Here is a 24277-nt window from a genome sequence, read left to right as displayed (position 1 = left end):
CCTCGGAGCGGCGGACCCGTCCCGCTTCGCTGTCGTCTGCGGCAGCGGGAACGACCCCTCCGGGCCCCGCTCGGTGCGGCCGGCGGTGACCGGGACCCCCGCGGCCCCGGGAGCGGGCACGCTGAGGGGGCGTGGCGGGAGGGCGGAGCCTAGCGGCAGCACCGCCCCCGCCCTCACGTGATTCCCCGCGCCTCCGCTCCCCGGCTGCTTTTGTGCCTGCGCAGCCGCCGTCGTTCCCCCCCTCCCCCCCGCGCCGCCCCGGCCTGGCGGGCGGCCTGTCAGGCGGCGGCGGGGGGATGCGGTCCGTCAGCTACGTGCAGTGTGTGGCGCTCGACTTCGGCGGCAGCCTCTTCCCTCACGCCATCTGCCTGGGGGATGCCGACAACGACACGGTCCGGAGGCGGGGTGGCGGCGGGCCGGGGGCTGCAGGCCGCGGCAGAGGCTTCGGGCGGCGCAGGCGGGGAGAAGGCCGCAGCAGCGGGCCGCCCCTCACGGACCGGGCTCGGCCGGCCTGGGGAGCAGCCGGGGGCGGCCCGGGGCTGCCCGCAGCCGCGCTCAGCGGCGGGGCGGGGGGCAGCAGTGGCAGGGGTGAGGCGGCCCCCGGAGGTCCCTGACGGGCGGAACGTTTCGGTGACTCTGCGCGCAGCAGGTCGGCGGGCGCTGGGTGCCGCACAGCCGGGAGGGAGGTCGGGGTCTGGTCCCAAAGAGAGACGCTCGGCTGTGGCGGTGCGGGGACGTAGGGGCGCGGGGAAACGCTTTGCGGGGGCCCAGCGGGTCGCCAGCAGGGGAGAGCCGAGTTTCGGTGTCTCTTGAGCTGTGCGATGGATGAATGTGCATCGGGGACGCTGCCATCAGCCCCACAAACGGTTGTTTCTGATGGGTCTGATTCGTCTGTAACTAGGAGGCGGTTAGCTTAACCAGATGTACGTAAACTGTCCCTTCTTCTCAGCGGTCAAATGTTATTACAGCCCTGTCCTGAAAAGCGTCATGGCTAGCAGTGCAGGAGATGATAAAACAAATTTTCCCGTAAGAAGGCGTGTTATGTGGGGCAACGTGTGCAGGGAGTTAGGAAATGCACACAATTTAAATACACAGAGGCATGATGCAGAAGATGATGTAGTAGGAGCAGGCTCGTCAGCAGGGGTGGTTGGTGATTTTTAGCAGTTGTCTTCAAAGAAATAATCAGCATTCTGAAAGACTTTTACCCCTTCATCAGTGAGATTGAACATCCAGTGTAAATCTATTGTAAGTGTTCTTACAGCCTCTTTCTGGCTGGATGACTACATTTTCCTCGCTGCCATCATCTTCCTCAGGTGATTCAAGAAAGATCGAGTCAATCTAGATTGAAGGATGAAAGATGGGGTGATGAGGGGGGTGATTAGCAGAGCAGGATGTTAAAACGGTCAGTGATGCAACTCTGAAACAATGGCTAGAGAAGCAGTGGATAAGGGGATGTTGCTCTAAGGAGCCACTCTCCAGCTCTTTTATCTGCGAGAGTAAAATTAGGGCTTTTGTTCTTTCCCAGACTTTCTCTATTGATTCGAGGCTGTCCTTTAACTCTTGTTTTGCTTTGCTGCTGCTTCCCACAGAGTGAATTTTTGGTATAAATTCTGTAATTATTGCTGTGTGGGAATACTGTTACTGTAATTGTGAATTTCTTCTTACTAACCCAATTCTCTTTTACAGCTGAATGAGCTAGTGGTGGGAGACACCAACGGGAAACTCTATGTTTACAAGAATGATGACAGCAAACCCTGGGCTGTGCGATCTTGCCAAGGAATGGTCAGTTCTTGACAAAATTTTTAACTGGTTGGGCCTTCTGGGGTATTTGCAGCCAGCTATCCTTGACCACTGCCTAGGAATATGTAGGCCAGAGGGGAATGGCAGCCAGAACCGGTTCTGGTGCCTTTCATGTAGTTATGCAAGACCCTGCTTTTGCCCACAGCTAGCCCAGTGGGCTGGAAGTGACGAGCAAAGTACTGAACAAACACAGGAACTAGGCTTCTGTCCCACCTTGACCCTGTTCGTGTGCACTGTGGATTTTGCCCCAGGGCTCTGGACAGTTGCATGGCAGATGTGTTTCTGTCCATGAATCTGCTCTCTTTGTCCTTGAAAGTTCAAGAGATGGTTTATGACAGAGGAGGGGGTAAGGCAGAGGCTTATCCCAAAGTGCTCTTCTGGGTTGCCTCCTCTTACGTATGTCCTTCTTTTCTCTTGCAGCTCACATGTGTTGGTGTGGGAGATGTATGCAATAAAGGAAAGGTGAGAGCAGCCAAACTCTTCCCAGCTGTGTCTGTAGGGCATGTGGGAGGTGCTTAGGAGATTAGGGTCATGTCATACCCTGAGTGTGGAGGAGGACAGGTTGCAGGTGCTTTCTCTCCAGGATCTGCCCTTGCTCATACAGCTTCAGCACTACTGTTTCAAAGCTGTTCTTCTGTTTACATATAACCTGTATCTTTCTGTGAGCCATATGCAGGTTTTAGTGAGCAAGGAAATCCATCCTGTCTTCATGAAGTACTATTGATTTCCATGTCCCCCTGTGTGAGTGCCACTAGGCTTTGGTGGTTTGGGCGTTGCTCCTTTTCCTCAGTGGCTTTTGCCCTGCTCAGTGCTGGTCTGTGCTGTGGGCCGTGGCCCTTCTGCCGCTTGGCTGTGTGCGTTTAAGGTCATCTAAACAAGACTGAGCCGCAGAATAGTCTAGACTCCCAAGCAAATTCCACTGGGTCTAATATGACTCATTTTGCTAGATTGCTGTTTCTGGGGGTTAAGCCAGGACCACTGAGTCCAAAAGTCCCAGTTTAGGCACCCTGCCTAAAATACTGTAGCTATGTGTGCTCCAGGGGGGAGCAGAGCTGAAGTGAGCATTGAGAAAGCCACACATTATTTGGGGATTGCATGCACGCATCAGCTTGAGTACCCTAGTCTGACAAGGATGAACAAGAAGTTTGCACCCTGTGGTACCCGAGTAGTTTGTATGCTGGCCAAAAACCTTCCCCTGCTCCCTCTGTAACAGTCACTGATCTTGATGGATCTACCCACATTACCTTCCCTCGCCCTGCTGTGGGCCAGCTTCTGCAGTTTCTAAAGGAGGAAAAATCAAAGGCTTTTCTCTTCCCTCTTAGAATCTTGTGGTGGCGGTGAGTGCAGAGGGCTGGTTTCATCTTTTTGACCTGACTTCTCCAACTTCAAAACACCCAGATGCTTCAGGCCACCATGAGTTGGCAGCAGCAGAAGAGCAGAAGCCAGTGTTCAAGCAGCATATTCCTGCCAACACCAAGGTCATGCTGATCAATGACATTGGTGAGCTGGGAAGCCTTTGTGGGAGTGCAGGGTGAGGGAGTTTGGGTATGAGGTGGTGGGGGAGAGAAAGTGTGTGGTGTGGGACTTGCAGAAGGAAATTACTACCTTGCTGTAACAGGTGCTCTAGCAAACCACAGCCAAGTCATGGAGGAGGGAAGCAAGACCTTCAGGAATTTTCCCGAAGTGCAAGTTCCCGTTACAGGATTGGGATCCTCAGGGATGCTACCTGATGGAAGCCAGCACAGTGGTTTCTGAATGTTGAGGCTCTTGGGGCTATGAAAGGCTGAGAGACCCCATCTATCTCCCTGTATTCCCTGCAGATGGAGATGGGAAGTGTGAGCTGGTGGTGGGTTACACTGACAGGGTGGTACGTGCCTTCCGCTGGGAGGACTTGTCGGAGAATTCAGACCATATCTCTGGGCAGCTGCTCCTGTTGAAGAAATGGCTGCTAGAAGGTCAGGTAAGGAAACGGGATGTTCAGAGCAGAACTTGTCTTACAGTCTTCAAGAGTTGGCTCTCCCAAGGGAAGAAGCAAGCACAAAATCACAGTCCTATCAACAAAGCAATTGTCATGTTGATGACTTGAAAGGAGATTTGCCCGGTGGTTGTCCTGTATGTGCAGAGCAGCTGGTGGGTTGGTCTGGGAAACAGTCAGTTGCTCTCACCCAACTAGAGAGCGTTTGTGGAAAATACTAGTCTTGTTCTTAGGTGGCTTTTGGTAGGGAAACAACCTTTTACTGTAACTTGGACGTTTTGCTTCTAGCTGAATTTGTTCAGCTCCTGCTCAGCTCTGTCAGAAGGTCTGCCATATTCAAGCTTAGGTACGAGGAGCACAGTGAACCCTTCTGAGGTGTTTATCAGTTTGACTCTATCCATGTTTTTCCTCTGCCAGTATAGGTGGACAGCCTCTCTGTGAACCCAGGCCCTGATGGCTCACCGGAGATGATGGTGTCTCAGCCAGGCTGCGGTTATGCCATTCTTCTGTGCACCTGGGACTCAGAGCAGCAGGCCACGACAGAGGGAAGAGACAACTCTGTCCCAAGCAGGTGAAGAGCATTACTGCATGGGCTAGATAAGGAGATTCCGCTGTAGATAGCTGTCACAAGGGGGCCCCGCCACACCACCTTTCTGAGGGGGAGTGCTGTCATTTGTCCTTGCTTCAGTGACCGCCTACACTGCTGGGAGTTCATGACTTAAGCCCGCCGGCACCCCAGCTTCCATGAACACTCTTCATGTCTCTGTCACAAAGATGAATGCTACTGCTTTCCTTATATCCCACTCTCTTCTCCTTGGGTTGGGCAAGGAGAGTGGCAAAACCAGCTCACTGAGGGGGGTGGTTCTGGGGGCTAAGGCAGGGAAAGGAGTGACCTAGATCTCCAGAGGAAGAGTAGTAGGCAATCTGGTGACCTATCTAATGGTGAGAAGGGTAGCAACTGAAAGGCTGGACCACACTCAGTTAGTCCGAAGCCTGGGATGACACTTTGGGTTTATTCACTTGTTTCTTCCAGGTGAGGTAATTGGAGGTTTTCCTAATGAGACCCCTGGCAGCCAGTGCTGTAAATCACAACCAGAGCAACTGGGATGAGCAGTGGGTTATTGTCCTTGGTGCTGGAGGGATCCTTGTGGGGAATTCAGGTGCTTCTGTGGTATTCTGTGAGATTTTTAAGGCAGACCCAGAAAACTGCAGAAGGAGGGGAGCCTAGGCAATTAAGTCTCCTTGATGTCTTGAAGACCTTACTGGAGTGGTACCCTCCTAGCCAGGAGCCAGGCCCAGACATGGTCTCTGACCAACCTGTTCAACCCTGGGCAGACACTTCCTGAGCGAAAAGCACCCAGGCTTACGTGACAGTAATGATAAAAATTGACTTTTTTTCCTTGATTGGAATACATGTTTTACTGACTTTTTTCTTTTTTTTTTTTTTTTCCTTTGAGCTCTTTCCAGCTTTCTGATGCATCAAATCATTCTGGTTTTGTTTGTTAATCATTTAGCAAGTTCCTTTCATACCTAGGGTGGCATGCATTCTTTTCCTTGGCCTTTACAATTAAAGGGCTAACCTATGCACAAACTCTATCAGTCTCTGGATTTGTAGAGCTTTGGAGTACGCTGCTCTTTAGATTGTTCTGGCACAGTCCCAGGCATGGTTCCCTAACCCTTCCCTGATGTCTGTCTCTCTTTTCCCTAGCGAGGCCCCTATTCGAGATGTTATTCTACACCAAACATCTGGACGGATTCACAACAAGAATGTTTCCACTCATCTAATTGGTAGCATTGGCCGAGGTGAGAGATTAGGAGCTTGGGATCTCTGGCCCAACAGTTGCTCCGATAATTTTTCAATACGTCAGTCCAGCGTGAAATCAGATTTCCCGTGATTGAAAAATAACAGTGGGAGGCAGCTGCAAGAACAGAGGGAACTCGGCTTCTGTTAGCCAGCTCCCAAAGAAAGACAGCTGGATATTTGCATTTGAACTTTTTATAGCCTTTGTCCTTCCCTAGGTAGCTCTTACTCTTGACCTAGCACAACAGTTTCTCTGCAGCCTCCAGTGGCCTGCAGTTAGTCATCCTGAATGGCTGCCATGCCTTGCTCCTACAGATGTCCTTGGTCTTTGCTTTTGCATGGCTGTAGCTTATGCCCTCTTCTTATTCCCTAGATGCATCCCTTCCTTTCCACAGCCTCATCTTTATTCTTGCTTTTGTGCTCTTCAGCATTTGATTCCCAATGCCTGCCAGCTATATCCTGCTATTCTTTCACCAATGCAGTCCCAACCCCTCCAGAGCTGCTTCCATATTTCATTTATATCACTGTCCTCTGTCTCCTTCTGATGTATTCTGTTCAGCTGTTGTATCTAAACTCTCCACAACTGCTGGCTCCTCTCAGCCCTGACACACTGCTGTTTTTTCCAGACTTTTCTTACACACTGCCACTGCTTCCCTTGTGTAACTGCTTTGTGCTATGACCTGTGCCTGGTGCACCTGCTGAACCCTGTTTTGGTACCTATGGAGAATAAGCAGCTCTCATTCCTCCTCGGAGCGTGTGGGCATAATAAGAGAAGGCAGAAAATTCCCAATGCAGTTTACTTTCTCTTGTGTGCAGCTGGCTGGAATCCAGCTGCATTTGCTCTGTCCAAGTATTACCCTCTGCAGTGCTGTCTGAGAAATGATTTAGGCTGTCCAATGTAATTAGAGCTGGGGGAGAAGAGCAATCCACTGAAACCCCTCCTCTTCCCTTTCCCCAGACTACCCTTCCTCCCCAGTTCCTAAGCTTGTCATGTTTTCAGCATCTTGGATGCTACTATGAGCAACGTGGTCAACAGAGCATGAAATCACTTATTTCACTGCATACAAAGCCGTGCATCTAATGAGAGGTCTCTGTGAAAAATGAAGGCACACAGAATAAGGGATGAAGAGAAGGTTGTGAAAAGCCCACTGATGCTGGACCACTAGTAATGAAACAGCTGAAGAGTGCCATGCTGACCAGTTTGTAAGGGGGACACAGCAGATCATTTGGATCAGAGCCTACCTGGATGAATGTCAGCTAGGGGCAACAGAGCACTCAACCAGCTGACTGTTTGCTTTAAGCTGATCTGCAGAAATAGCGTAGTCTGTGTCTGGGGAGTGTGCAGGCTGCTGGAGCTTGGAGCTGTCTATGGGCAGTGGAGGGAGGCTTGCAGTTACTACGTCATTCTGGGGAAACTGCCTGTTTGCTTTCAGCTCTGCTGACTTGTCCCCGACTGCCAGGTTTCCTGGGTTCCTGCAGACCTCAGGGAGCCAGTGTCTCCTACATGGTCACTGAAAGAATTAAATGCAGCTGTAGTTGAATACAGCTCCAGTCCTCCCCCACCAAGTGTGATATCACTTTCAAAACCTGACCTTGCATGTCTTTTCTGACTGGTAGAGAGTGTACTGAAGGGCTGAAGCAGCCCAGTGGTCAGGGGAGTCTCCTCTTCAGATTTAACTAGTCACATTTTTTCAGTGCTGTCCTGCACACAACTGTGATACACAGGCTTTGGAGAGGATACTGCTTGCAGGAAGTTCACAGATGTATAAGCATAGCCCAGGAAAGCCAGGGCTTAGTGTGTAGATGAGCATGAAGGCACGTGTCTAATCTGCTCATAAAGCAAGGGCTCTCTAGCCCAAGGACCAGTGTTTGCTGGGAGAGCATCACAGCTTCTGTGCAGTTTTGCTGTAGTGAAAACAACAGAGTTGGTAGCATGATATCCAGACTGATTCAGGAGTTGCCATGGAGGTGCTTTTGTGCTAGTGTGATAGGGCTTTGTCCTGGCAGTACCTCTCTTTTAACCCTGTGCCTATATTAGTGCAAACCAAAGGTCTTGGGTTTTGAGATGCCAGTGCCCTACAAATAAAAGCCAGTGTCAAGTGCAGTTGGTTGCAAGAATCTGCAGATGCTAAGCAAAGTGTTAAGGCTGGGCAAAAAAGAGAGGCAGGATGGATCAGCTTGTTTTGGATCTTTTTTTTTTTTTTTTTTTCAGGAGAGGGAGGGGACAATGCTATAAAATGACATCAACTCCTGTAATTCTCTTCTGCACTTACAGGCTGCTCCAGTGAGAATAGTGGCTCCGGTCTCTTCGCCCTCTGTACTCTGGATGGTAAGTCCTACCACTGTCCTCAAAGAAAGACCTGTTGTGGGGTGGCCAGCGCCTGTCACTAATTCAAAGCAAGGAACCAGGGGCTCAGTACTTCTGGTTTTGAAAGAAGGGGGAGCTGGGCTTCAGAAATGCTTCCTGGGTCAGGCAAGAGAATTTGACTCAAAGACTCCTTCTGCTGACATATTTTATATGAAGGCATGAAGGCTAAGACAGGTGCCAAGGTAAGAGTTGTCACTGTGAGCAAGTCCCCCATAAATGAGGTGTGTGATAACATACCTGTTTCTGAGGATATGATGAAACATTAAAGCTGAACCTATTTTTCTGTTCCTTACTGAATTGGGTCTGATATTGCACAGGCTTGCTCTCTTCAGGAAACCTATTGTGTTTTCTATCTGTTACTAGTATCTGCCTTTCTGTCTCCCCTGGTACAGTCTATTCATCTGTGGATTTCAAAGCATTTTACAAACATTAGTTACTTGTATGGTCCTATGGCCTATGGGGTTAGAAGTATTAAAGCCATGCTGCAGTGAGCAGCAGGGAAAATGAAGAGCCTAGGTCGTTGGCCCAAAGGCACACTGAAAGCTCGAGATGGAGAGTGAGACTAGAACTTTTCATCTGCTGACTCCTAAGTTGCCTGCTTACCCAGTGGTCAAACAACTGTTTGAGATGTCAGTTCAACAGTGCCATTCATGTAGACAGGAGCTTCTAAACTGTGGAGGAATGGCTAAGTGAAAAGGGGCACGATTTGATTGCAATAAGCAATCCAGCCTTTGAGCTAAACGGAGGCCCCGAAATGACCATGAACTGTCCTTGAGCAGCTCAAAAATAAGGAAGTCACCACTTAGTAATCAAGATAAGCGGAACCATCTCCAAGAAATGAGGAAGTACTGTTTCGCGTGGACAAAAGGTCCCCACCAATCGTATGAGCGTTTCGGGCACGTGAACAAAAACTATAAGCCAATCATATAGATGTTGCTAGCGCATGTTTTTGTTTTTTGTCTATATATACTTTGTAGAAACTTGAATAAAGGGAGAACGATCATACTCATACAGAGATTCCGTCGTTACTCCAGGTCCGTCTCTCACTCCGACACTAAACCACAGCAGAGATGTGTCCTTGTACTTGAAGGGACTTGGGTTGTTTCCAAAAGCATTAAAGGAAATGGATGCTGGAACTTGAGTATTGGTAGAGAGGAGCTGGCCTCACGCAGGCCTGGAGCCAGGTTCTTCTGCTGTGCCCCTGACTGAGAAGTGATAGGACAGGCTGCAATAGGACTGAATCTAATGAGTTGAACGCGGGGTTTCTGTCCAAAAAACCAAGTGTGGAGACAAGGTGCTGTGCTTCTCTGTTCCCAGATAGGCAGCCTGGCCTGTTTGGGCCAGATGTCTACCTGCCCAATGATGTCCTGCTAGGGAATTTCTGATTGTTCTTTGGACCTGAACTCTGAAGCTTCTGCATCTGGTGAAGCTTCTGCATCTGGCAAGGCTTCCTGCCTCGCTGTGGCTCACTCATGAGCCTTACCGAGGCTGGAGGGCACTGGGAGGATAGATTCGTATTTATGTTCCAGTCTATCATGGCCGCCACCACCACCATACCCCCACCTCCCGCCCCTGTACTATCACAGTATCTCTGGATGATAGAAAAATGGTATGTGGGGTAAGTGTCCAGTATGGTTTTAGCAGCCAGGAGGCCATGCCTGTGTGTGCTGGTTTTGGCTGGGATAGAGTTAGTTTTCTTCATAGTAGCCAGTATGGGGCTATGTTTTGGATTTGTGCTGGAAACAGTATTGATAATTCAGCGATGTTTTCGTTATTGCTGAGCAGTGCTTACACAGAGCCAAGGGCTTTTCTGCTTCTCACCCCACCCCACCAGCGAGGAGGCTGGGGGGGCACAAGGAGTCGGGAGGGGACACAGCTGGGACAGCTGACCCCAAGTGACCCAAGGGATATTCCAGACCATAGGACATCATGCTGAGCATGTAAAGCTGGGGGAAGAAGAAGGAAGGGGGGCATATTCAGAGTGATAGCATTTGTCTTCCCAAGTAACTATTAGGCATGCTGGAGCCCTGCTTTCCTGGAGATGGCTGAACACCTGCCTGCCCGTGGGAAGTGGTGAATGAATTCCTTGTTTTGCTTTGTGTGCGTGTCTCTTGCTTTACCTATTAAACTGTCTTTATCTCGACCCATGAGTTTTCTCACTTTTGCTCTTCTGATTCTCTCCCTCATCCCACCGGGGGGGAGTAAGTGAGCAGCTGCGTGGTGCTTAGTTGCAAGCTGGGGTCAAACCATGACACCATGCTATTAGCCAGCCAGCTCTCAGCTGATACTTGTCAGCATGATGTGCTGAGATCACACGATCTTGTGGGACATGGTAAGAAGCTTCTAGTTTACTCACTGTCTCATGTGAGATCTGTTGACATACTGTACTTTGGGAGCCTGTTTTTGGCAGTTTTCTTCTTGTCTTAGAGCACAATGCTATTAGCAGGGCTGCTGCCATTTTTCCTCTCTGTTTCCAGTTACTGATAACAAGATAATGGACTGCTGTCCTTCCCAGAATTGGAACTGTGTTGCCTATTAGCAACCACAGCCTGTACCATGGGCCCAACCCTCTGCCAGCAGACCCCAAGTGTTGAAGGAGTGCGCAGGGCCCAGTGTTGGCAAACATCTTGCTCCCTTTTAGTATTTTCAAGAAAATCTTTTTTTTTTCTTTCTTTCTTTTTTCCTTTCAGGGACATTGAAACTCATGGAGGGAGCAGACAAGCTGCTTTGGTCTGTGCAGGTTGATCACCAGCTGTTTGCTTTGGAAAAGCTGGATGTTACTGTGAGTGTCTGGGAATAGGGCTGGGAGGGATGAAGACAAAAGCTCAACATGGCTTTGTGTATATGAATTTAGGAAGGGCAAGGGGAGTATGACTCAGCTGAAAAAGGCTGGTATTATCTCAGGATGACACAGAGTGCTCTGACTGTACCAGTGCATTCTGCACTTGTGTCAGTCTGTCCACCTGCAAGAGGTTGAGCTGTGTCCACCTGTTTGACCTAGTGAGCCCAGCATCCTGTGAACTTTTTCGTGCCCCAGCTGCTCTTTTAACTTATTGCAAAGTTGAATGGTTTTACATACTGCTAGTACCCCGATTGTCTAGGAGCTCTTATGATACCTAAGGATTATGATAGAGAAGAGAGAGATGGTCTCCAAGTGCAAAAAGACTGGACAAGTGCAAAATGTCTGGACAAGATGTCCAAAAGTGACGTCTTGTTCAGACATGAGTGTTCTGTCTCTGAAAAAGCAGGAAAGATTCTTGACTGCCTCTGGGAATAGTTGATGTCTGTGCTAATATGCAATCTTATCATTCCTGCAGGGCAATGGGCATGAGGAGGTGATTGCCTGTGCATGGGATGGCCAGACATACATCATCGACCACAATCGGACTGTTGCCAGATTTCAAGCAGATGAGAATGTCAGTGCGTTCTGTGCAGGTGGGCAGCCTGACTGCAAAGCCAGCCCTCACAGCATTTCTCCCTCAAAGCTACTACTCCCCTCTGGGAGACCTGGAATCCTTTGCCTGTCTGCAGTGGGGAATAATTTCCCTGTGTGTATACTGCAGAAAGTCCAGCTAGTCTTTCTGCTGGTGGCATCTGGGAAAAGTAGGGGTGAGAGGAGGTGACGTTGAGGTTTGTCTGTGATGGTTTGGGGGTTTTTCCCTATTCTTTTTGGGAGTACTACAGTGGTCTCTTGTCTTTACTGCTTTTTCAATTTGCAGACTTCTAAGCAGTTCTTATATGGGGATAAGGAGCCCCATGGAACTAGCCTGAGCTATGGCTTTGCTCAGTCCCCTCTCTCAGACCTGCAAGCAGCAGCTTGCAAATCCCCAAGCTTCCATGCATTAATAACGGTTTAGAGACACTTTCTTGCATTTTCTCAGAGGGACTTCATATGCCCGAGTACATGTCTGTGCCCTTCCCCCCAGGTGCTCTCTGCTTTCTGCTAACAGCTTTGGTACCTCATCATGAGAAGTTATCTATTTGCTTTCTCTGTCCTTTTGGAAATAGTCAGATCTCCACACTTTTGCTTTCTTCAGGCCTCTATGCATGCAAAGGAGGAAGCAACAGCCCCTGCCTGGTTTATGTCAGCTTCAATCAGAAGATCTACATCTACTGGGATGTGCAGCTGGAGAGAATGGAGTCCACCAACCTGTTGAAAATCCTGGATTGTGACCCAGAGTTTGAAAACCTCCTGCAGCAGCTGGGTGTAGGTGAGTGCAGAAATGGTGAAGGGCATACAGGAAAAAAGAGAGGAAGGGCTACTGGCAGGTGATGTGCTGGGAACTAGAGTTCTAGGTACTTCTTGAGGAAGAGGGGCTTTCATACTGTCTGTTGAGAATCCCTAACAACTGTCTCTCTTTTCTATAGAAAGAAGCAATGTTTCTGCTGTCAAAGATCTGATTCACAAAACACTGTATTTTCCTGAGAAACAGCAGCAGAGCAGCCCCTCGCAGTGTCAGGATCCTGCTGGAACAGACTCCTCTGCCCACTACACTGTCATCCAGGATCCATTATAACAAGTCACATGGAGGCTGACATCTTCAATACCAGCACAAACTCTTCTCTGACTGGAATTGGGCATCTAAGGAAGAGGAGACTGTTCTTGTCCAATCTCTGTCAAAGCTTGCAGACAGCAAAGGGTGTACAGGCTGGGTTCTGCGGAGGGATGTGCTTGGCTGTAGGCTTGAGTGAAGGTGGTGGGTTGATTTGCTTTTGGCTGAGCAAGCTACCAGAACAGCGAGAGTCCAGGGTCCTGCTCATTTGCCTTCCATTGCCAGTTTCCATGTTCTCTGCTAGCTAAGGTGCTTTATGGGTGACTGTGAAGGAGCACTGAGGGCATAAGTGGAGAGAACAGCTGAGCTCAGTCTCTGTTTTGTCCTATTCTTGCTGCTCTAGTGATTACTTCTGAATTCTTAGCAGGATCACAGCACAGGAGCTGCAGATGGAGGAACCAAGTTAGGGAGCAGGTGAGGGCCTTCTTTTCCATTTAGGTGTGTTTTTAAAGTAGACCCAGGCATTGTTTGCCTTTGCTCTGCTGCTGCTCTTCTACAAGCAGTTTCTCACGAACTATCTCCCGTTCCGAAGAGCTGGAGACATGTGTGAGAAGAACCACAACTTGCACTAATAAAATCTTGAGAGGTAACAGCTCCAGTGAACCCCAGCTGTACTCGAGAGGCATTGCTTGTCTCCATTGTCTTGGGCAGGGTGATCCCAGAGATGGCTGTGACTTAGCAAAGCAGCTGTGAACTGGGCAATAAGAGGAGTCTGTCTTAACTGTGGATCTGTGGTGCTGTGAGCTTGGCCATTCCATAATAAGCAGTGGAAATGCCACACTTCCTTCTTGTTGTGGAGAGTGCCATGCTATTTTGAGTCCTGCACAACTGAAAGAGGTGGACTGGACGTGGCATTCCACTCACTGGTATACGGAGTCTGGAAATGGCCGTTGCTCACCCAGGCTGCTTGTATGCAAAGGCCAGGGCAGGAACCTTTCCACATGCTTCTGGTGTTCTGCTTTTCCCCATCTCAGCTTGCCCCTTTCCTAACTCAACTTATTAGGATAGGAGCAGCAGGCTCACCTGCTGTTTTGCACCTATTATCTTCTCTGACTTGTGTGATGTTTTGGATGTGCATAACGGATGGAGCTGTCTCTTCACCCTTATGGCAGCCTGAGGGGGTTTCATCCAAGCCAGAGCAAATATTCAGTGATCTCTTTTTAGCAAATGGTAACATTTAAAGATCCTGCAGGCTGTTGAAATCCTGCTGTGCTATACTCTGCAAAACATCCAAGGGCAGCTCTAACTGGGAGAAAGACTTTGTATAGCGGAAAGGAGTGTCTTGCCCTTGGGTCAAAAGGACTGTTGTTAAAGTAGCCCTATGTGGTAGAAGGGCAGGATCTTTATGTAATAAGCCCTAGCTTTTCTTTGCAATTTCCATCCATAGATTTATATAAGCTTTGTAGAGGACAGCTTCTGTCCTCTGCATTTGATAGCTGTGAAAGTGAAATGTTATGACCTGCTCTGTACCAGCTAACACTCTCCTTGCTTCTCGGACCACTCTGTCTTCTGACTCTGTAACTACAGTGGAAGTTTCTCTGCATTTTAATGACCTCACTGAGAAGCATTTTTAAATGTTTCCCTGTCATACTAAGTGCTTGTGTACAATAGGACCCCTCAGGCAGGAACTCTCAAGTCAATAGTGCTTTAGTGACAGTGGTGTTCAGAGCAGCAGGGCTTGAGTTTGTCAGCTATGGAGAGCTGATAGTGTAGGGACCGTCTCTGCTGAGGGGCTAAAGCAAGGAGTTGTCTTGAAGCTTGTCAGCTCTGGACTGTAACCTCAAGAAATTCTCAGCTGTCATGATGCTGAGATGGGCAGCTGCCCATGCCAGTGGGCAATCACCATTGCTTCTGGCAAATTAGTCAGTGTGACCCCTTGGGCTCTCATCAGTCTGATAGTCCTTTCCTAGTGAAGGTGAGTCTTGTTGGGGCTATTAACTAGACCACAGTATATTGGTTTCTTGCTACTTCCAGGTTTCTGTTTCCCCAAACCTAAAGCTGTTCTTTCTGATCACCAGAATGAGTAAGGATTCTCCCTTCTCTCCCTTCAGGTGAAGTAGCAGCAGTTGCTATGCTTACCTCCTCCCCTTGGGGCCGAGCTGAGTCAGGGAGAAGCAGATGTCCCTACAGGTGGGGTGGACAGTTTGGTTTCACTGTATTCTGCAATACTTTTTGCCTGCCCCTGTTGCTATCTGGTTTTAATCTTGCACTTCAGAATTAGTGGAACTGACATGAAGAGGGACCACAGCAGAGCAGGACTCTGCAGAGCCGTTTCCAGAAGCATACAACGGAAACGGCATTTTAGCAATGTCCCTGAACAGGCCTGTGTCTTGGCACATGCTGTTTTTCCATCCTTAACACAGACTGCTGTTCTTCCTCTACTTAAAGCTGTGTATTTTCTTGTCCTGCTCCCCCTTCGCCCCTGCCTCCCCCCTCCCAAATTCTGTCGCTTCTCCCCCCCACAGGGGACAGAAACAGGATGGTTGCAAGCAACAGAACATAGTAATGCCTGAGTTTTCAGTCACGGCTCGCAGAGCCTGGCGTGTGTACTGCTGCACCAGTGACGGGGTCTTCTGCTGTGTGTGATTTGACAAAAACAGGCGCAGTCGTACCACAACTTGTGCCTGCCATGGCCCCACTGTTTAGCTTTGGTGGGGCAGGTGTTCTCCACAGAAGTACTCTCTCTCTTGATCCACTGCTGGAACCCTAGAGGCTCCTGCAGCAATTGCCTGGAGCATTTTATTTGCCTGAGAGTTGGGCCAGGCTGAGCTAACCTGGTAGCTGTGTCTTACAGGCTATTGCAGTGCTGCTATATTTTAATTCCTTCTCAAGGCCTAACAGGGAAAGAGGATTGTCTACACTCATAACAGAGAACAACTCAATGCTGTCTGTCCATGCCAAATATAAACCTTTATTAGCAACAAAAGCGCAAGGGGAATACAAATGGTTGTATGACTGAAACTGTTTTATGCAAAACAAACTTTGCTATACAGGTCAAATGATTTCCAAGGAAGGAAGGTCAAATTGATCCACTGTTGGACTGTTAATTATTGAGAAGAAACAGGAAATGGGTTAATGGGGGAGGGATGACATTTTCCTAAGAACCATCTTTTAAAGAAAATGGGGCAAAACCAATGCAAATGTTGGGCAGGGCAACCTGTGCAACCTAGCCCTCTTCTCTTGTTGGCCTGAGGATAACATTGCTGTGTGCTGTGCAAGCCTAGGCGTGCTGCATTGTGGAAAGCAGAGGTGAGACGATACAGACGCTACAGATCATCTGTTCCCCAAAACTCTTCAGCTCTTAAAACCATTTGACAGGAAAAACACTAATGTTTGAGGGTTTTCCCTGCCAGTCTTATGTTGCTTACAGCACATAATAACTTGCAGATGCATTTGGCTCCTGTGGCCCTTGTGCACAAAGGAAAATGAAAACTTGTCTACAGAAAAATTAATTGGAACTTCTGTACTGTTCCTTGGCCAAAAGATGACTTTCCTTCCTTTTTCATGCCCTAAACTCCAAAGTGACAGTTAATAGACTGGCTATGGTCAATACTTCTGAAGTCAATGCTTCAGGCTACTTTCACTGGCAACAATTTTCTGTGAAGTATATATATCTGCTCAGAGAAGGAGCAGGGTAGGCTAGGAGTTACATTATACTTTCATTGTAGCTCATTGCCTGCTTGTCCTTGCCAGCCAGCACAAGCCACAGAGTTGGAATTAGAAGTTGTTCCCTCCCATGCAGCAGAAAATGTTGTTTGCTGCATCCTACTCAGTAGCAGGTTGGCATACCCAGTGGTGCCAGGAAGCTTTTCAACAGGGCAGGATTTGCAAGACCTGTTTGTATGTCCCAGTGCCAGCACACAGCAAGTGAGGAGTCCAGCAGCATTCTCAGGTACTGGGGGCATTTGCAAATCAATGATCCATGGCTTTGGTTGTGATGTTCAATTTACTAGCAAAAAAATAAAGGGAGGGGGTTGCTTTGTTTTCCTGAGACATAATAAACCTGCTGGCCATCCCTGCCCTTGTTTTTATATTGTCTTTGCTGAATATAGTTATTTCTTTAACTCTTCAGGTATATCCTGGCATTTGCCAGTGGAGTCTCTTGAAAGGAGGACTGGCTGCAAACATATGTAGGTGCCTCAGGGGTCTTCAGTTCCACAACTCGCCCGCTAGCAGTGAAAGAAGGAGCAGGCATCTGGGAATATGGATGGCTGGGGCTCCCATTTTGTTCAAAGCCAAGTGACCCCAGGCTCCTGGAAATGGTCCTGATGATGGCTTTGGCAGACTGCATGTTCTCGGGATAGGTTTACCTCTTGCACACAGGCCTTGGAAGGGGCCTCAGAAGTCCATCTCCCCATCCCTGGGCAGGTTCAGCCATACGTATCTCACACCTGCCAGGTAACACTTGCTTCTCTGTTCCAAAGACTTGCTGTGAAAGATGTTTCCCTGCAGACTGTTTCACTACTGTTGTGCCTACTCTACTGGAGAGTAGCCCTACTAGGACCTGACCACCAAGGTCGTTCAGAGAGATTATCCCTAAAATGATGACATTCCGTTGTCTGTATTGAAGGATGGGCCTCATCGTGAGGAAGCCAGTGTTGGACACATACAGGATGTGCCTATGTCCTGCTCTGAGGTGGCAGTTTGTACTAAATTTCTACTTTCTTTTCAAAAGTATTATCATTTTTTGATCTCCGGTGGAAAAGACCTTTAGATAGCTCCTTCCTTCCCCTTGTCCCCCAAAAGCAATAGAGATGACTGGAATTGAGGGTAGGGAAATGTATCTATATAATAGGCTTTTCCAAAAGAAACTACAATTGAGACAGTCTTCAACCTTGCCAACCCACTTAAAAATTACTTACTGGGCTCCCTAACGTAGGAAGACTTTTAAAAATTACCATATTTGTAGATGGTGTTCAGTTTGCTTCTTTGAGATGTTGTAAGTCCCGTTTTATAATCACATCTTTTAAAGCCAAGATTTCTGTCTTTCACAATGGAAGCTGGTATTCCCATGTAATGACACAAAAATGCTGGTCTTTAGAGAAAACACCAGTTTGGGCAAGAATTCAGAATACATGTGTTAAGGTCAGTAACAACATGTCATTTAATGCCAAGAAACTTTGGGAGATGGAGACCCACCAGGCGTTCTGTTTGATGATGAGGAAGCAAGGTACTGACACTGTAGGATTAGACTGGGATTTAGGGAATGAATTTAAGTGACTTGTCAGCCATGGTCTTATGACCTGCAGTTCTCATTTAGTCATATAAATGTTTTTTCCTGTAAGTTCTGTCTGCAAGAAAGGTTGATGGGGAGGTTCCAGGATAAATGTTGGCAACAGATTCCTCAATGTCTGGGTGGAAGAGACCTTTATTGTGTGGACCTGCATGTTCAACTGACACAGACAGGATGAAGGTGAAAAGCATGTCATCTGCTCTGGAGCTGTTTTTACAGCTGAAAAGAAGAGCTCTCACATGCTAATTTAGCACTTGCTTGGAAACATCCTCTCCGTGACTGGCAAGTGGCACAGTCTACATTTATACATGCAATTTTTAACAACAAAGAGGGAGAGGCTGGCAAGATAGTGGCACAACGTGGGAGAGTATTAGCAGCCAGGGTACAGGAAAGTGTTAAAAGGATTATCTAAAAAGGAAAGAATTCCTTTTGGAAGAAGCAAATTTGTCACTTACTAGTGTGGAAGAATGGGTGATTCTCTTGGGGGAAGATAAGGAGGATGCAAAGAAGGATTCATTATGCAGAGAAGAGAGGGACAGATAGGGCTGGGGATTTTCACCTGCTGTAGCACATAAATTCTCAGAGGAACCTAACTGTTAGTGATCTGAGAAATGAGGCATGCGAACCACAGAAAGGCTTCTAGAAGGACTGGAGGATGTTCGGAAGGTGAGCAAAAGCGGAGTTATCCCAAGACTTGACATGTAGGAACAGCACATGGTGAATTCCAACAGCAGCTAGTGTGCATGTATCTGCAGGGCTGCGAGTGACTGGCACTAGTCAGAATTGTCAACTCAAAGTCATGCCAATTTTCTGTAAGATCCCATCCAGCACCCTTTAAATCATTGGAAAGATTCCTGTTGGCTTCAGTCTGAGTTCGGGAAGACATACTGACCTACACCCTCACCCTAGCCAGAGCCCAGCTCCAGAACAGATACCCACCAGGCATGGCTCTCACACAGAAGTGGCCAGGACTGAAAGCTGTTGGTGGCCTTCCCCTTCCCTTGGCAACCACTTGTGGGCACCAGCAAAGCCCAGCAAAAGCTGTCAGATGTTCTGGAAGGCAGCAGAGACCTGCCTGGGCATGAGCAGAGCCAGGCAAAAGCCCTGGGGGTGCTCTGGAGGGAAGCAGGGCCCCTTGCAGGCACTGGCAAAAGCCATCAGATAGGGTTAGGATTTGGATCAGGGATAGGGATTAGGTTTAGTTATATGGCTAGGGGTTTAGAGTTAGAGGTTATCATTAGGGATAGGGTTAGGGTTCAGGTTCGTGTTAAGGTTTAGGGTTAGGGTCAGGGTTAGGGACAGAGTTAGGGTTAGGGGCTAGGGTTGGGGATTAGGGTTAGGTTTGGGGGTTAGGATTTATAGCTAGCGTTATGTTTAGTTTTAGGGTTAGGTAGTTAGTCTTAGGGAGTTAGATTTAGGGGGTTATGTTTAGGGTTAGGGTTTATGGTTAGGGGCTAGTGTTTAGGATTAGGGGTTAGGGCCAGCATTAAGGTTTAGGGGTAGGATTAGGTTTATGGGTAAGGGTTAGTTGTATGGGTTAAGTTTAGGGTTAGGGATTAGGGTTGGAGTTAGATTTAATGTTTAGGCTTAGGTTTTAGGGTTTGGGTTAGGGTTAGAGTTAGATTTAATGTTTAGGGTTAGGGTTTGTCTTTTTTTTTTTTTTAAATAGATCGTAAAAGTTAATGAATAATAAGAGGTGTAATGGACATATCTGTCAGCTTTAGCAGAATGTTTTCCATTGTTCCACATGCCATTTTTAGAGAGCAGTGAGAGTTGGAATCTAGGTGATTTTCTGCACATAGGAACAGGTCTTTCATCTATCTCAAACCAGATTTTTTCAGTAGAGTTGACCCAGGCAGCATGTAGATTCCAGCTGAGACACAGGATGGTTTAATACAAGTCTGAACTGTCACTAAAGACCCCTGGGTTGGAGAAGCCAGTCAGACACACAGGTGATACAAATCCAGGAGGAATTACTGGTACTTTGGAAGACAAGCTCATTGAGTAGACATAGGTCCTGACATAAATGAGACTACTGTTGGTGTCATTCAGGAGATTCATGGAAAGCAGTTCATGCAGCCAGAAATAATCAGATCATAAGTAGAAGAATGGCAAAGAAGCCAAGGAACAGATCAGAAGCTGCAAGATACGATGACTAACAATAAAAGTCACTAGCCTGATGCTGCTTGTAGGAGAAGCAGATGCCAGTTACGCCAACTAACACTGGTAAGTGCATCCCAAATCATATCAGCCAGGATGTATTCAGCTGTCCTTAGCATGTGTTAAACTACAGCATACAGCATCGGATTTAGGAAAGAACTAACAAAAAAGCAAAAATGCATACGCAAGTTCTTTGAGAAGCACAACAGAAACAATGAGTGGCTTGATGAAAAAAGAAGAGAGCCAGCTGTGTTTAATCCAGGAAGACAGGCAAAATGGGAATGTCATGACATTCTAAGGGTGGACAAAGGGACATTGTGCAGAGTTTGGATAGTGAATCAGTAGTCATGAGGCATGGAACAAGCCCTGATCTGGTGCATCTTTCCTAGAGCTAGTAAAGAATAGGCATGTATTTATCACACAGCTATGCTTTAGGATGCAATTAAAAAAAAAAAAATTAAAAACCCTCAACAATTAAGTGACTTAATAATCACCCTGGTCATCCCAGATGAGTTCACAGTTCTCTGACCTGAGCTGATACTGTGAGGAAGTCTAGTTCTTGTTTCATGCAGGAGTAGCAAAGTTGGTAGGCTGTAAGATGCTGGGACTTGAGGCTGACCATGTATCTGTGTCCAATCACTAGATTTCAAGTTGAAAGAAAGGAGCTTACAGAGCAGAAGACTCTGGGTACTGTAATCCATTGCAGCATTTAAACTGAGTGGCAGGAACTCTGATGATGCAGCAGAGGTGATAGGAATGTAGCTCTAGCAGCTGGAGTGCGGAGAAGAGAGGCCTGGTCAGAAGAACAGGGTGTGCAAGTCTGGTTACCACGTATAACACCAAGAGATGATAAGCATTGCCATTCATATAATATAGCTTAGTGGCCAAGGATGCAAAGTGGCAAAGCCCAAGCCCCTGTGAGTGTCCACTGTACTCTAGACATCTATGCTCAGCATTTCTGCAGAGGTTTCTTAGAATTAAGAACTCTAAAAGTGTTCTTGCTGCAAGATTTTTGCTAGAAAATACTTCTGTTCTGCTCTGAGCCAGCAAAAAGTAACAAAATCCAGCTTCCCAGAACACAGGTGAGGGGACTGGCCACAGAGCCCTTCCCGCAAAGAAATGGGAGCAGAATCTGCTCACATTGAGGCAAAAAGAAGGGAAGCATTCATGGCAATCTTTGGAGGCTTTTGGAGAAAGTGCTGTCCTCCTGTCCACAGAACAACTGCAGATTGTTCACAGAGACTCTCTTGTCTCATGAACAGAGGCTATTGTAAAAATAAGTCATTAAAAGGGTAGGGTGAGTTTAGTAGAGAAGCAGGCATTGGAGTGACTAGAGACAGATAGAAAAACAAGAACAAAATGCCCACTTGGCATACATGGGAACAAGCAAGAGGGTCCACTGATAGGAGGGTTATCTCTCAAGATGAGGCACTCCCAGCAACAACAGCTTCCAGCACCCATTTGCCTTTTTCTCACTCCCCAGTGAATGCCTCAGCCTAGAACTCAGCAAGGTTAGGGGCATGTGAGCCTCACCCTCGTCTCTCTCTCATGGCAGCAAGTCTCCTCAGCCCCAGACATGGGGAATGCAGCCAGTCACTGACCAGGCTCTTCAGAGGTGTGTAGAAAAGGCAGCTCTTGACTCAGTGCTTTAAATCTCAGGACTCCTTCCTCCAAGTCGATGCAACACTAAAGAAGGGGAGAGCCAGTTACTTGCTGGACATTTCAGATAGCAAATCTCACGATATCTGTGACTGGGGAAAACCTGTATAACCATCCAACAACCCCACTTTGGGTTTGTAGAGACCCTAGAGTTCCCCTCCCTGTCCCCCATGCTGCCTCCTTGCTCCTATTCCCTTCAATGGATTCCTCTCCAAAGCCTTCACAGGGCCATTCCCCTCCCTTCTTTCTATGACTCCCTCTGAGGTCGTGTCCTCACATCACTCAGCCATTCAGCCCAATGCTTTTCCTGCTTTATGAGTCTGACTCGGCTACAAATATTTGGTAGGCAGGAGCAAGCCTGCTGCAGCCATATTCTGAGCCACCCAGGAGCCAGGCTCAGCAGAGCACTACCCCTGAGCTGAGCTGACAAAAGGAGAGGACTTTCTGCTTGTGTCCAGCTAGTGTTGGACACTGAATGTGATCATACAGCTTCATCTGGCTCAAAGCGAGGGCAGAACTTATTCACATTTGCCTTCAAAAGGCAGTACAGATAGAACTCATGACACAGTGTGCCTTGTCTTCTCTGGTCTTCTGTTTCCTCTTCCTGTTTGCAACTTGTATGGTCAGGAATACAAAGAATGGGAGATGCGATAGCACCCTATTGGGTGATTCCTTTCTTAAAACCTTTAAGATAGGACTGGAAAGGAATCAGTGACTCAGAGCATGCCACAGGCAGCTGGGCAACAAGCATTGCAAGTGGCACCCTGGAAGACCTGGACATAAGTATTTCTGATGCTTAGAGCAACCAAATCTTGGAGAACTTCTTGAGAGGAAACCTGCAATAAGCAAGAAGCTGTTCCTTACCTTGAGAGACAACAGAGTCTGGAGACCAATGCAAAACTCCAGCATATCATCATCTGAGAAGAGAGAAGAGACTGATCAGGCTTAAGACTATATATACTGCCCCTCTAAAGAAAGTGTGTCTCTCCTGTAAGAGGATGTGGAATATGAGAGCATCTGGCTCATAAAGTTATATGGTTATGGTCTATTCCATATAAAGTAAATAACAAATAACAGGGAAAGTGATGAATTAAACACACAAACATTAACAAGCAGGTGGTAACAGTGACAGAAACAGAGCCCAGCAGTCTTCTGCCACTGACTGATGAGCTATTAAAGGAGCTACTTAGGCACAGCCCTGAAGAGGGTTAAAATTAACTTTGTAGCTGATAAGAGGAGGGAACCATGATTATCGTGAATATTATGAAATATTTGAGGGGGCTTGTGGGATTGTTTGAAACTTACTATGAGATATCAGAAGGGTCTTGTGGGGTCATGTAAAACTTACTATGAGCTGTGTAGGGGAAGGGCCAAAGGCAGGAGAAGGCAAGCAGCAGGGTGGATCAGGGAACAACAGGCATGGAAAAATGGAGAGGAGAGGGGATAAAAGGGCCAGTCACATGCAAGCAGGCTGTCAGTCAGTTCACTTGTCTGACCAAACCCTGTGCCTGATGGCCGCAATCTGTCTAATCTTCTTATTAAATAATTTCATCAAGGAATTGTTTTCTGTGTAACCTCTCTATCCTACATGTGACTGCTGCAAGTCTTAAGTGTCAGCAAGTGTAGAAGATGCCACGGGTTAAAGGGCAAAGAGCTCTAGACGTCAGCAACCAGAGGGACTGGCATTCAAGAGAGGTGCCAGCAACTGAAGGGACCACAGGCCATAGGGCTCCTAGGTCTGTGTCAGCAGCTGGAGAAGGGGACGTAGCTCACAGGTGCCAGCAGCTAGAGAGACCAGTGTGCAAGAGAAGTCTGGGTGCCATGCCAGTAACTGGGGAAGGGAGAACAGGCCATAGGGCTTATACACCTGGGTGCCAGCAACTGGAGGGACTGCAATGTGTGCTGCAAAGTCTAAGTACCAGTAACTGGAGGACTATGGGTCTGCAGGTCTAGGTGCCAGCAACTGGAGAGATCAGCATGCAAGAGAGCTCTGGGTACCAACTCTGACCAGGGTCACAGGGGCCTTAGGTTTATCAGCCAGCAACTGAAGAGGACAGGGCATATGTGTGAGAGGTTGAAATGCCACTAACTAGAAAGGCTTGGGTGTGTTTATATTTCCCCAGTGAATTTAATCCTATATGCTTGTGGGTTTGTATACATAATTAGCTAGCAAACTGCAGTCTGGTCTAGCCAGTGAGTAGCAGGAAACCTGCATCTGGAAAGACTCAAGGTCTGGGTCAGTGGCTAGGTAAGGGGCTCAGGCTCCAGATGTAGATATAAGACAGACCTAGAAGCTGTGCTGTTATTTGAAGACTCTGTGAATATGAGTATGCTTGTGAATCTAGAGACTGAGGATGTATGAGCTTCTGCCAGTGAACTTCAATCCTGGTCAGCCAGAGAGGAGGACCGGGACTGGGCTATCTGTGCTGGTGTTTATGCGAGTGCTGGTCAAGGCACTGCTCTATGTCTGGTAATCTGTGTGGCTGGCCTTGTCTGTGTCGTCTCTGTACGTGCTTCTCTGGAACATGGGTTCAGCCTTGTTACTGTCCAAACCTGCCACTAAGAACATGCATTGTACTGGGCGAGAGTGACCTCCTAGGTCTTAGAGTCATCCATCTGGACTTCAGTGGCAGGGAGGGCGGAATTCCCAGGTCCTGGAGTCTGCAGGATTCAGCAGCCACCAGTAACATCATTAACACTTCCTATGTCTCCTGGATGCCTCCTTGCC

General features: G+C 47.8%; 2 protein-coding genes across 3 annotated transcripts in view; one reads left to right on the top strand and one right to left on the bottom strand.

Annotated features, from left to right (window-relative positions):
- Positions 1–261: 261 nt before the first annotated feature.
- On the top strand, positions 262–16528 carry ITFG2 (integrin alpha FG-GAP repeat containing 2). The gene is made up of 12 exons (XM_069806715.1): positions 262–392; positions 1687–1782; positions 2221–2262; positions 3123–3300; positions 3621–3760; positions 4198–4346; positions 5484–5578; positions 7852–7905; positions 10635–10726; positions 11262–11379; positions 11982–12155; positions 12313–16528. Exons 1-12 carry the CDS (start codon positions 297–299, stop codon positions 12459–12461), a joined length of 1383 nt encoding a protein of 460 aa, XP_069662816.1. The 5' UTR covers positions 262–296; the 3' UTR covers positions 12462–16528.
- The window catches only part of NRIP2 (nuclear receptor interacting protein 2), a 23281-nt gene continuing 14392 nt past the window's right edge, over positions 15389–24277 (bottom strand). Inside the window, exons 5-7 of one of the 2 annotated variants that reach the window (XR_011328731.1) lie at positions 22414–22466; positions 21424–21576; positions 15389–20683 (exon numbers count right to left, since the gene is read on the bottom strand). Coding sequence is in view for 1 of the 2 variants with exons in the window: in XM_069806716.1 (XP_069662817.1) it covers positions 21484–21576; positions 22414–22466 (146 nt within the window). In the remaining variant the exon portion in view is untranslated. Of the gene's footprint in view, positions 21577–22413; positions 22467–24277 lie in introns of both variants that reach the window. The other variant, XM_069806716.1, reaches the window with a different exon arrangement.

This window comes from Haliaeetus albicilla, chromosome 19 (genome assembly GCF_947461875.1).
Source record: "Haliaeetus albicilla chromosome 19, bHalAlb1.1, whole genome shotgun sequence".
Lineage (NCBI taxonomy): Eukaryota > Metazoa > Chordata > Aves > Accipitriformes > Accipitridae > Haliaeetus > Haliaeetus albicilla.
This window is presented reverse-complemented; position numbering and strand designations above follow the sequence as displayed.

Excerpts from the sequence above, each read along its gene's own strand:
- ITFG2 (XM_069806715.1), top strand. The coding sequence starts at position 297 with ATGCGGTCCGTCAGCTACGTGCAGTGTGTGGCGCTCGACTTCGGCGGC. Across the intron at positions 2,263-3,122 it reads ATGTATGCAATAAAGGAAAG|AATCTTGTGGTGGCGGTGAG; the intron begins GTGAGAGCAGCC and ends CTTCCCTCTTAG. Across the intron at positions 4,347-5,483 it reads GACAACTCTGTCCCAAGCAG|CGAGGCCCCTATTCGAGATG; the intron begins GTGAAGAGCATT and ends TCTTTTCCCTAG.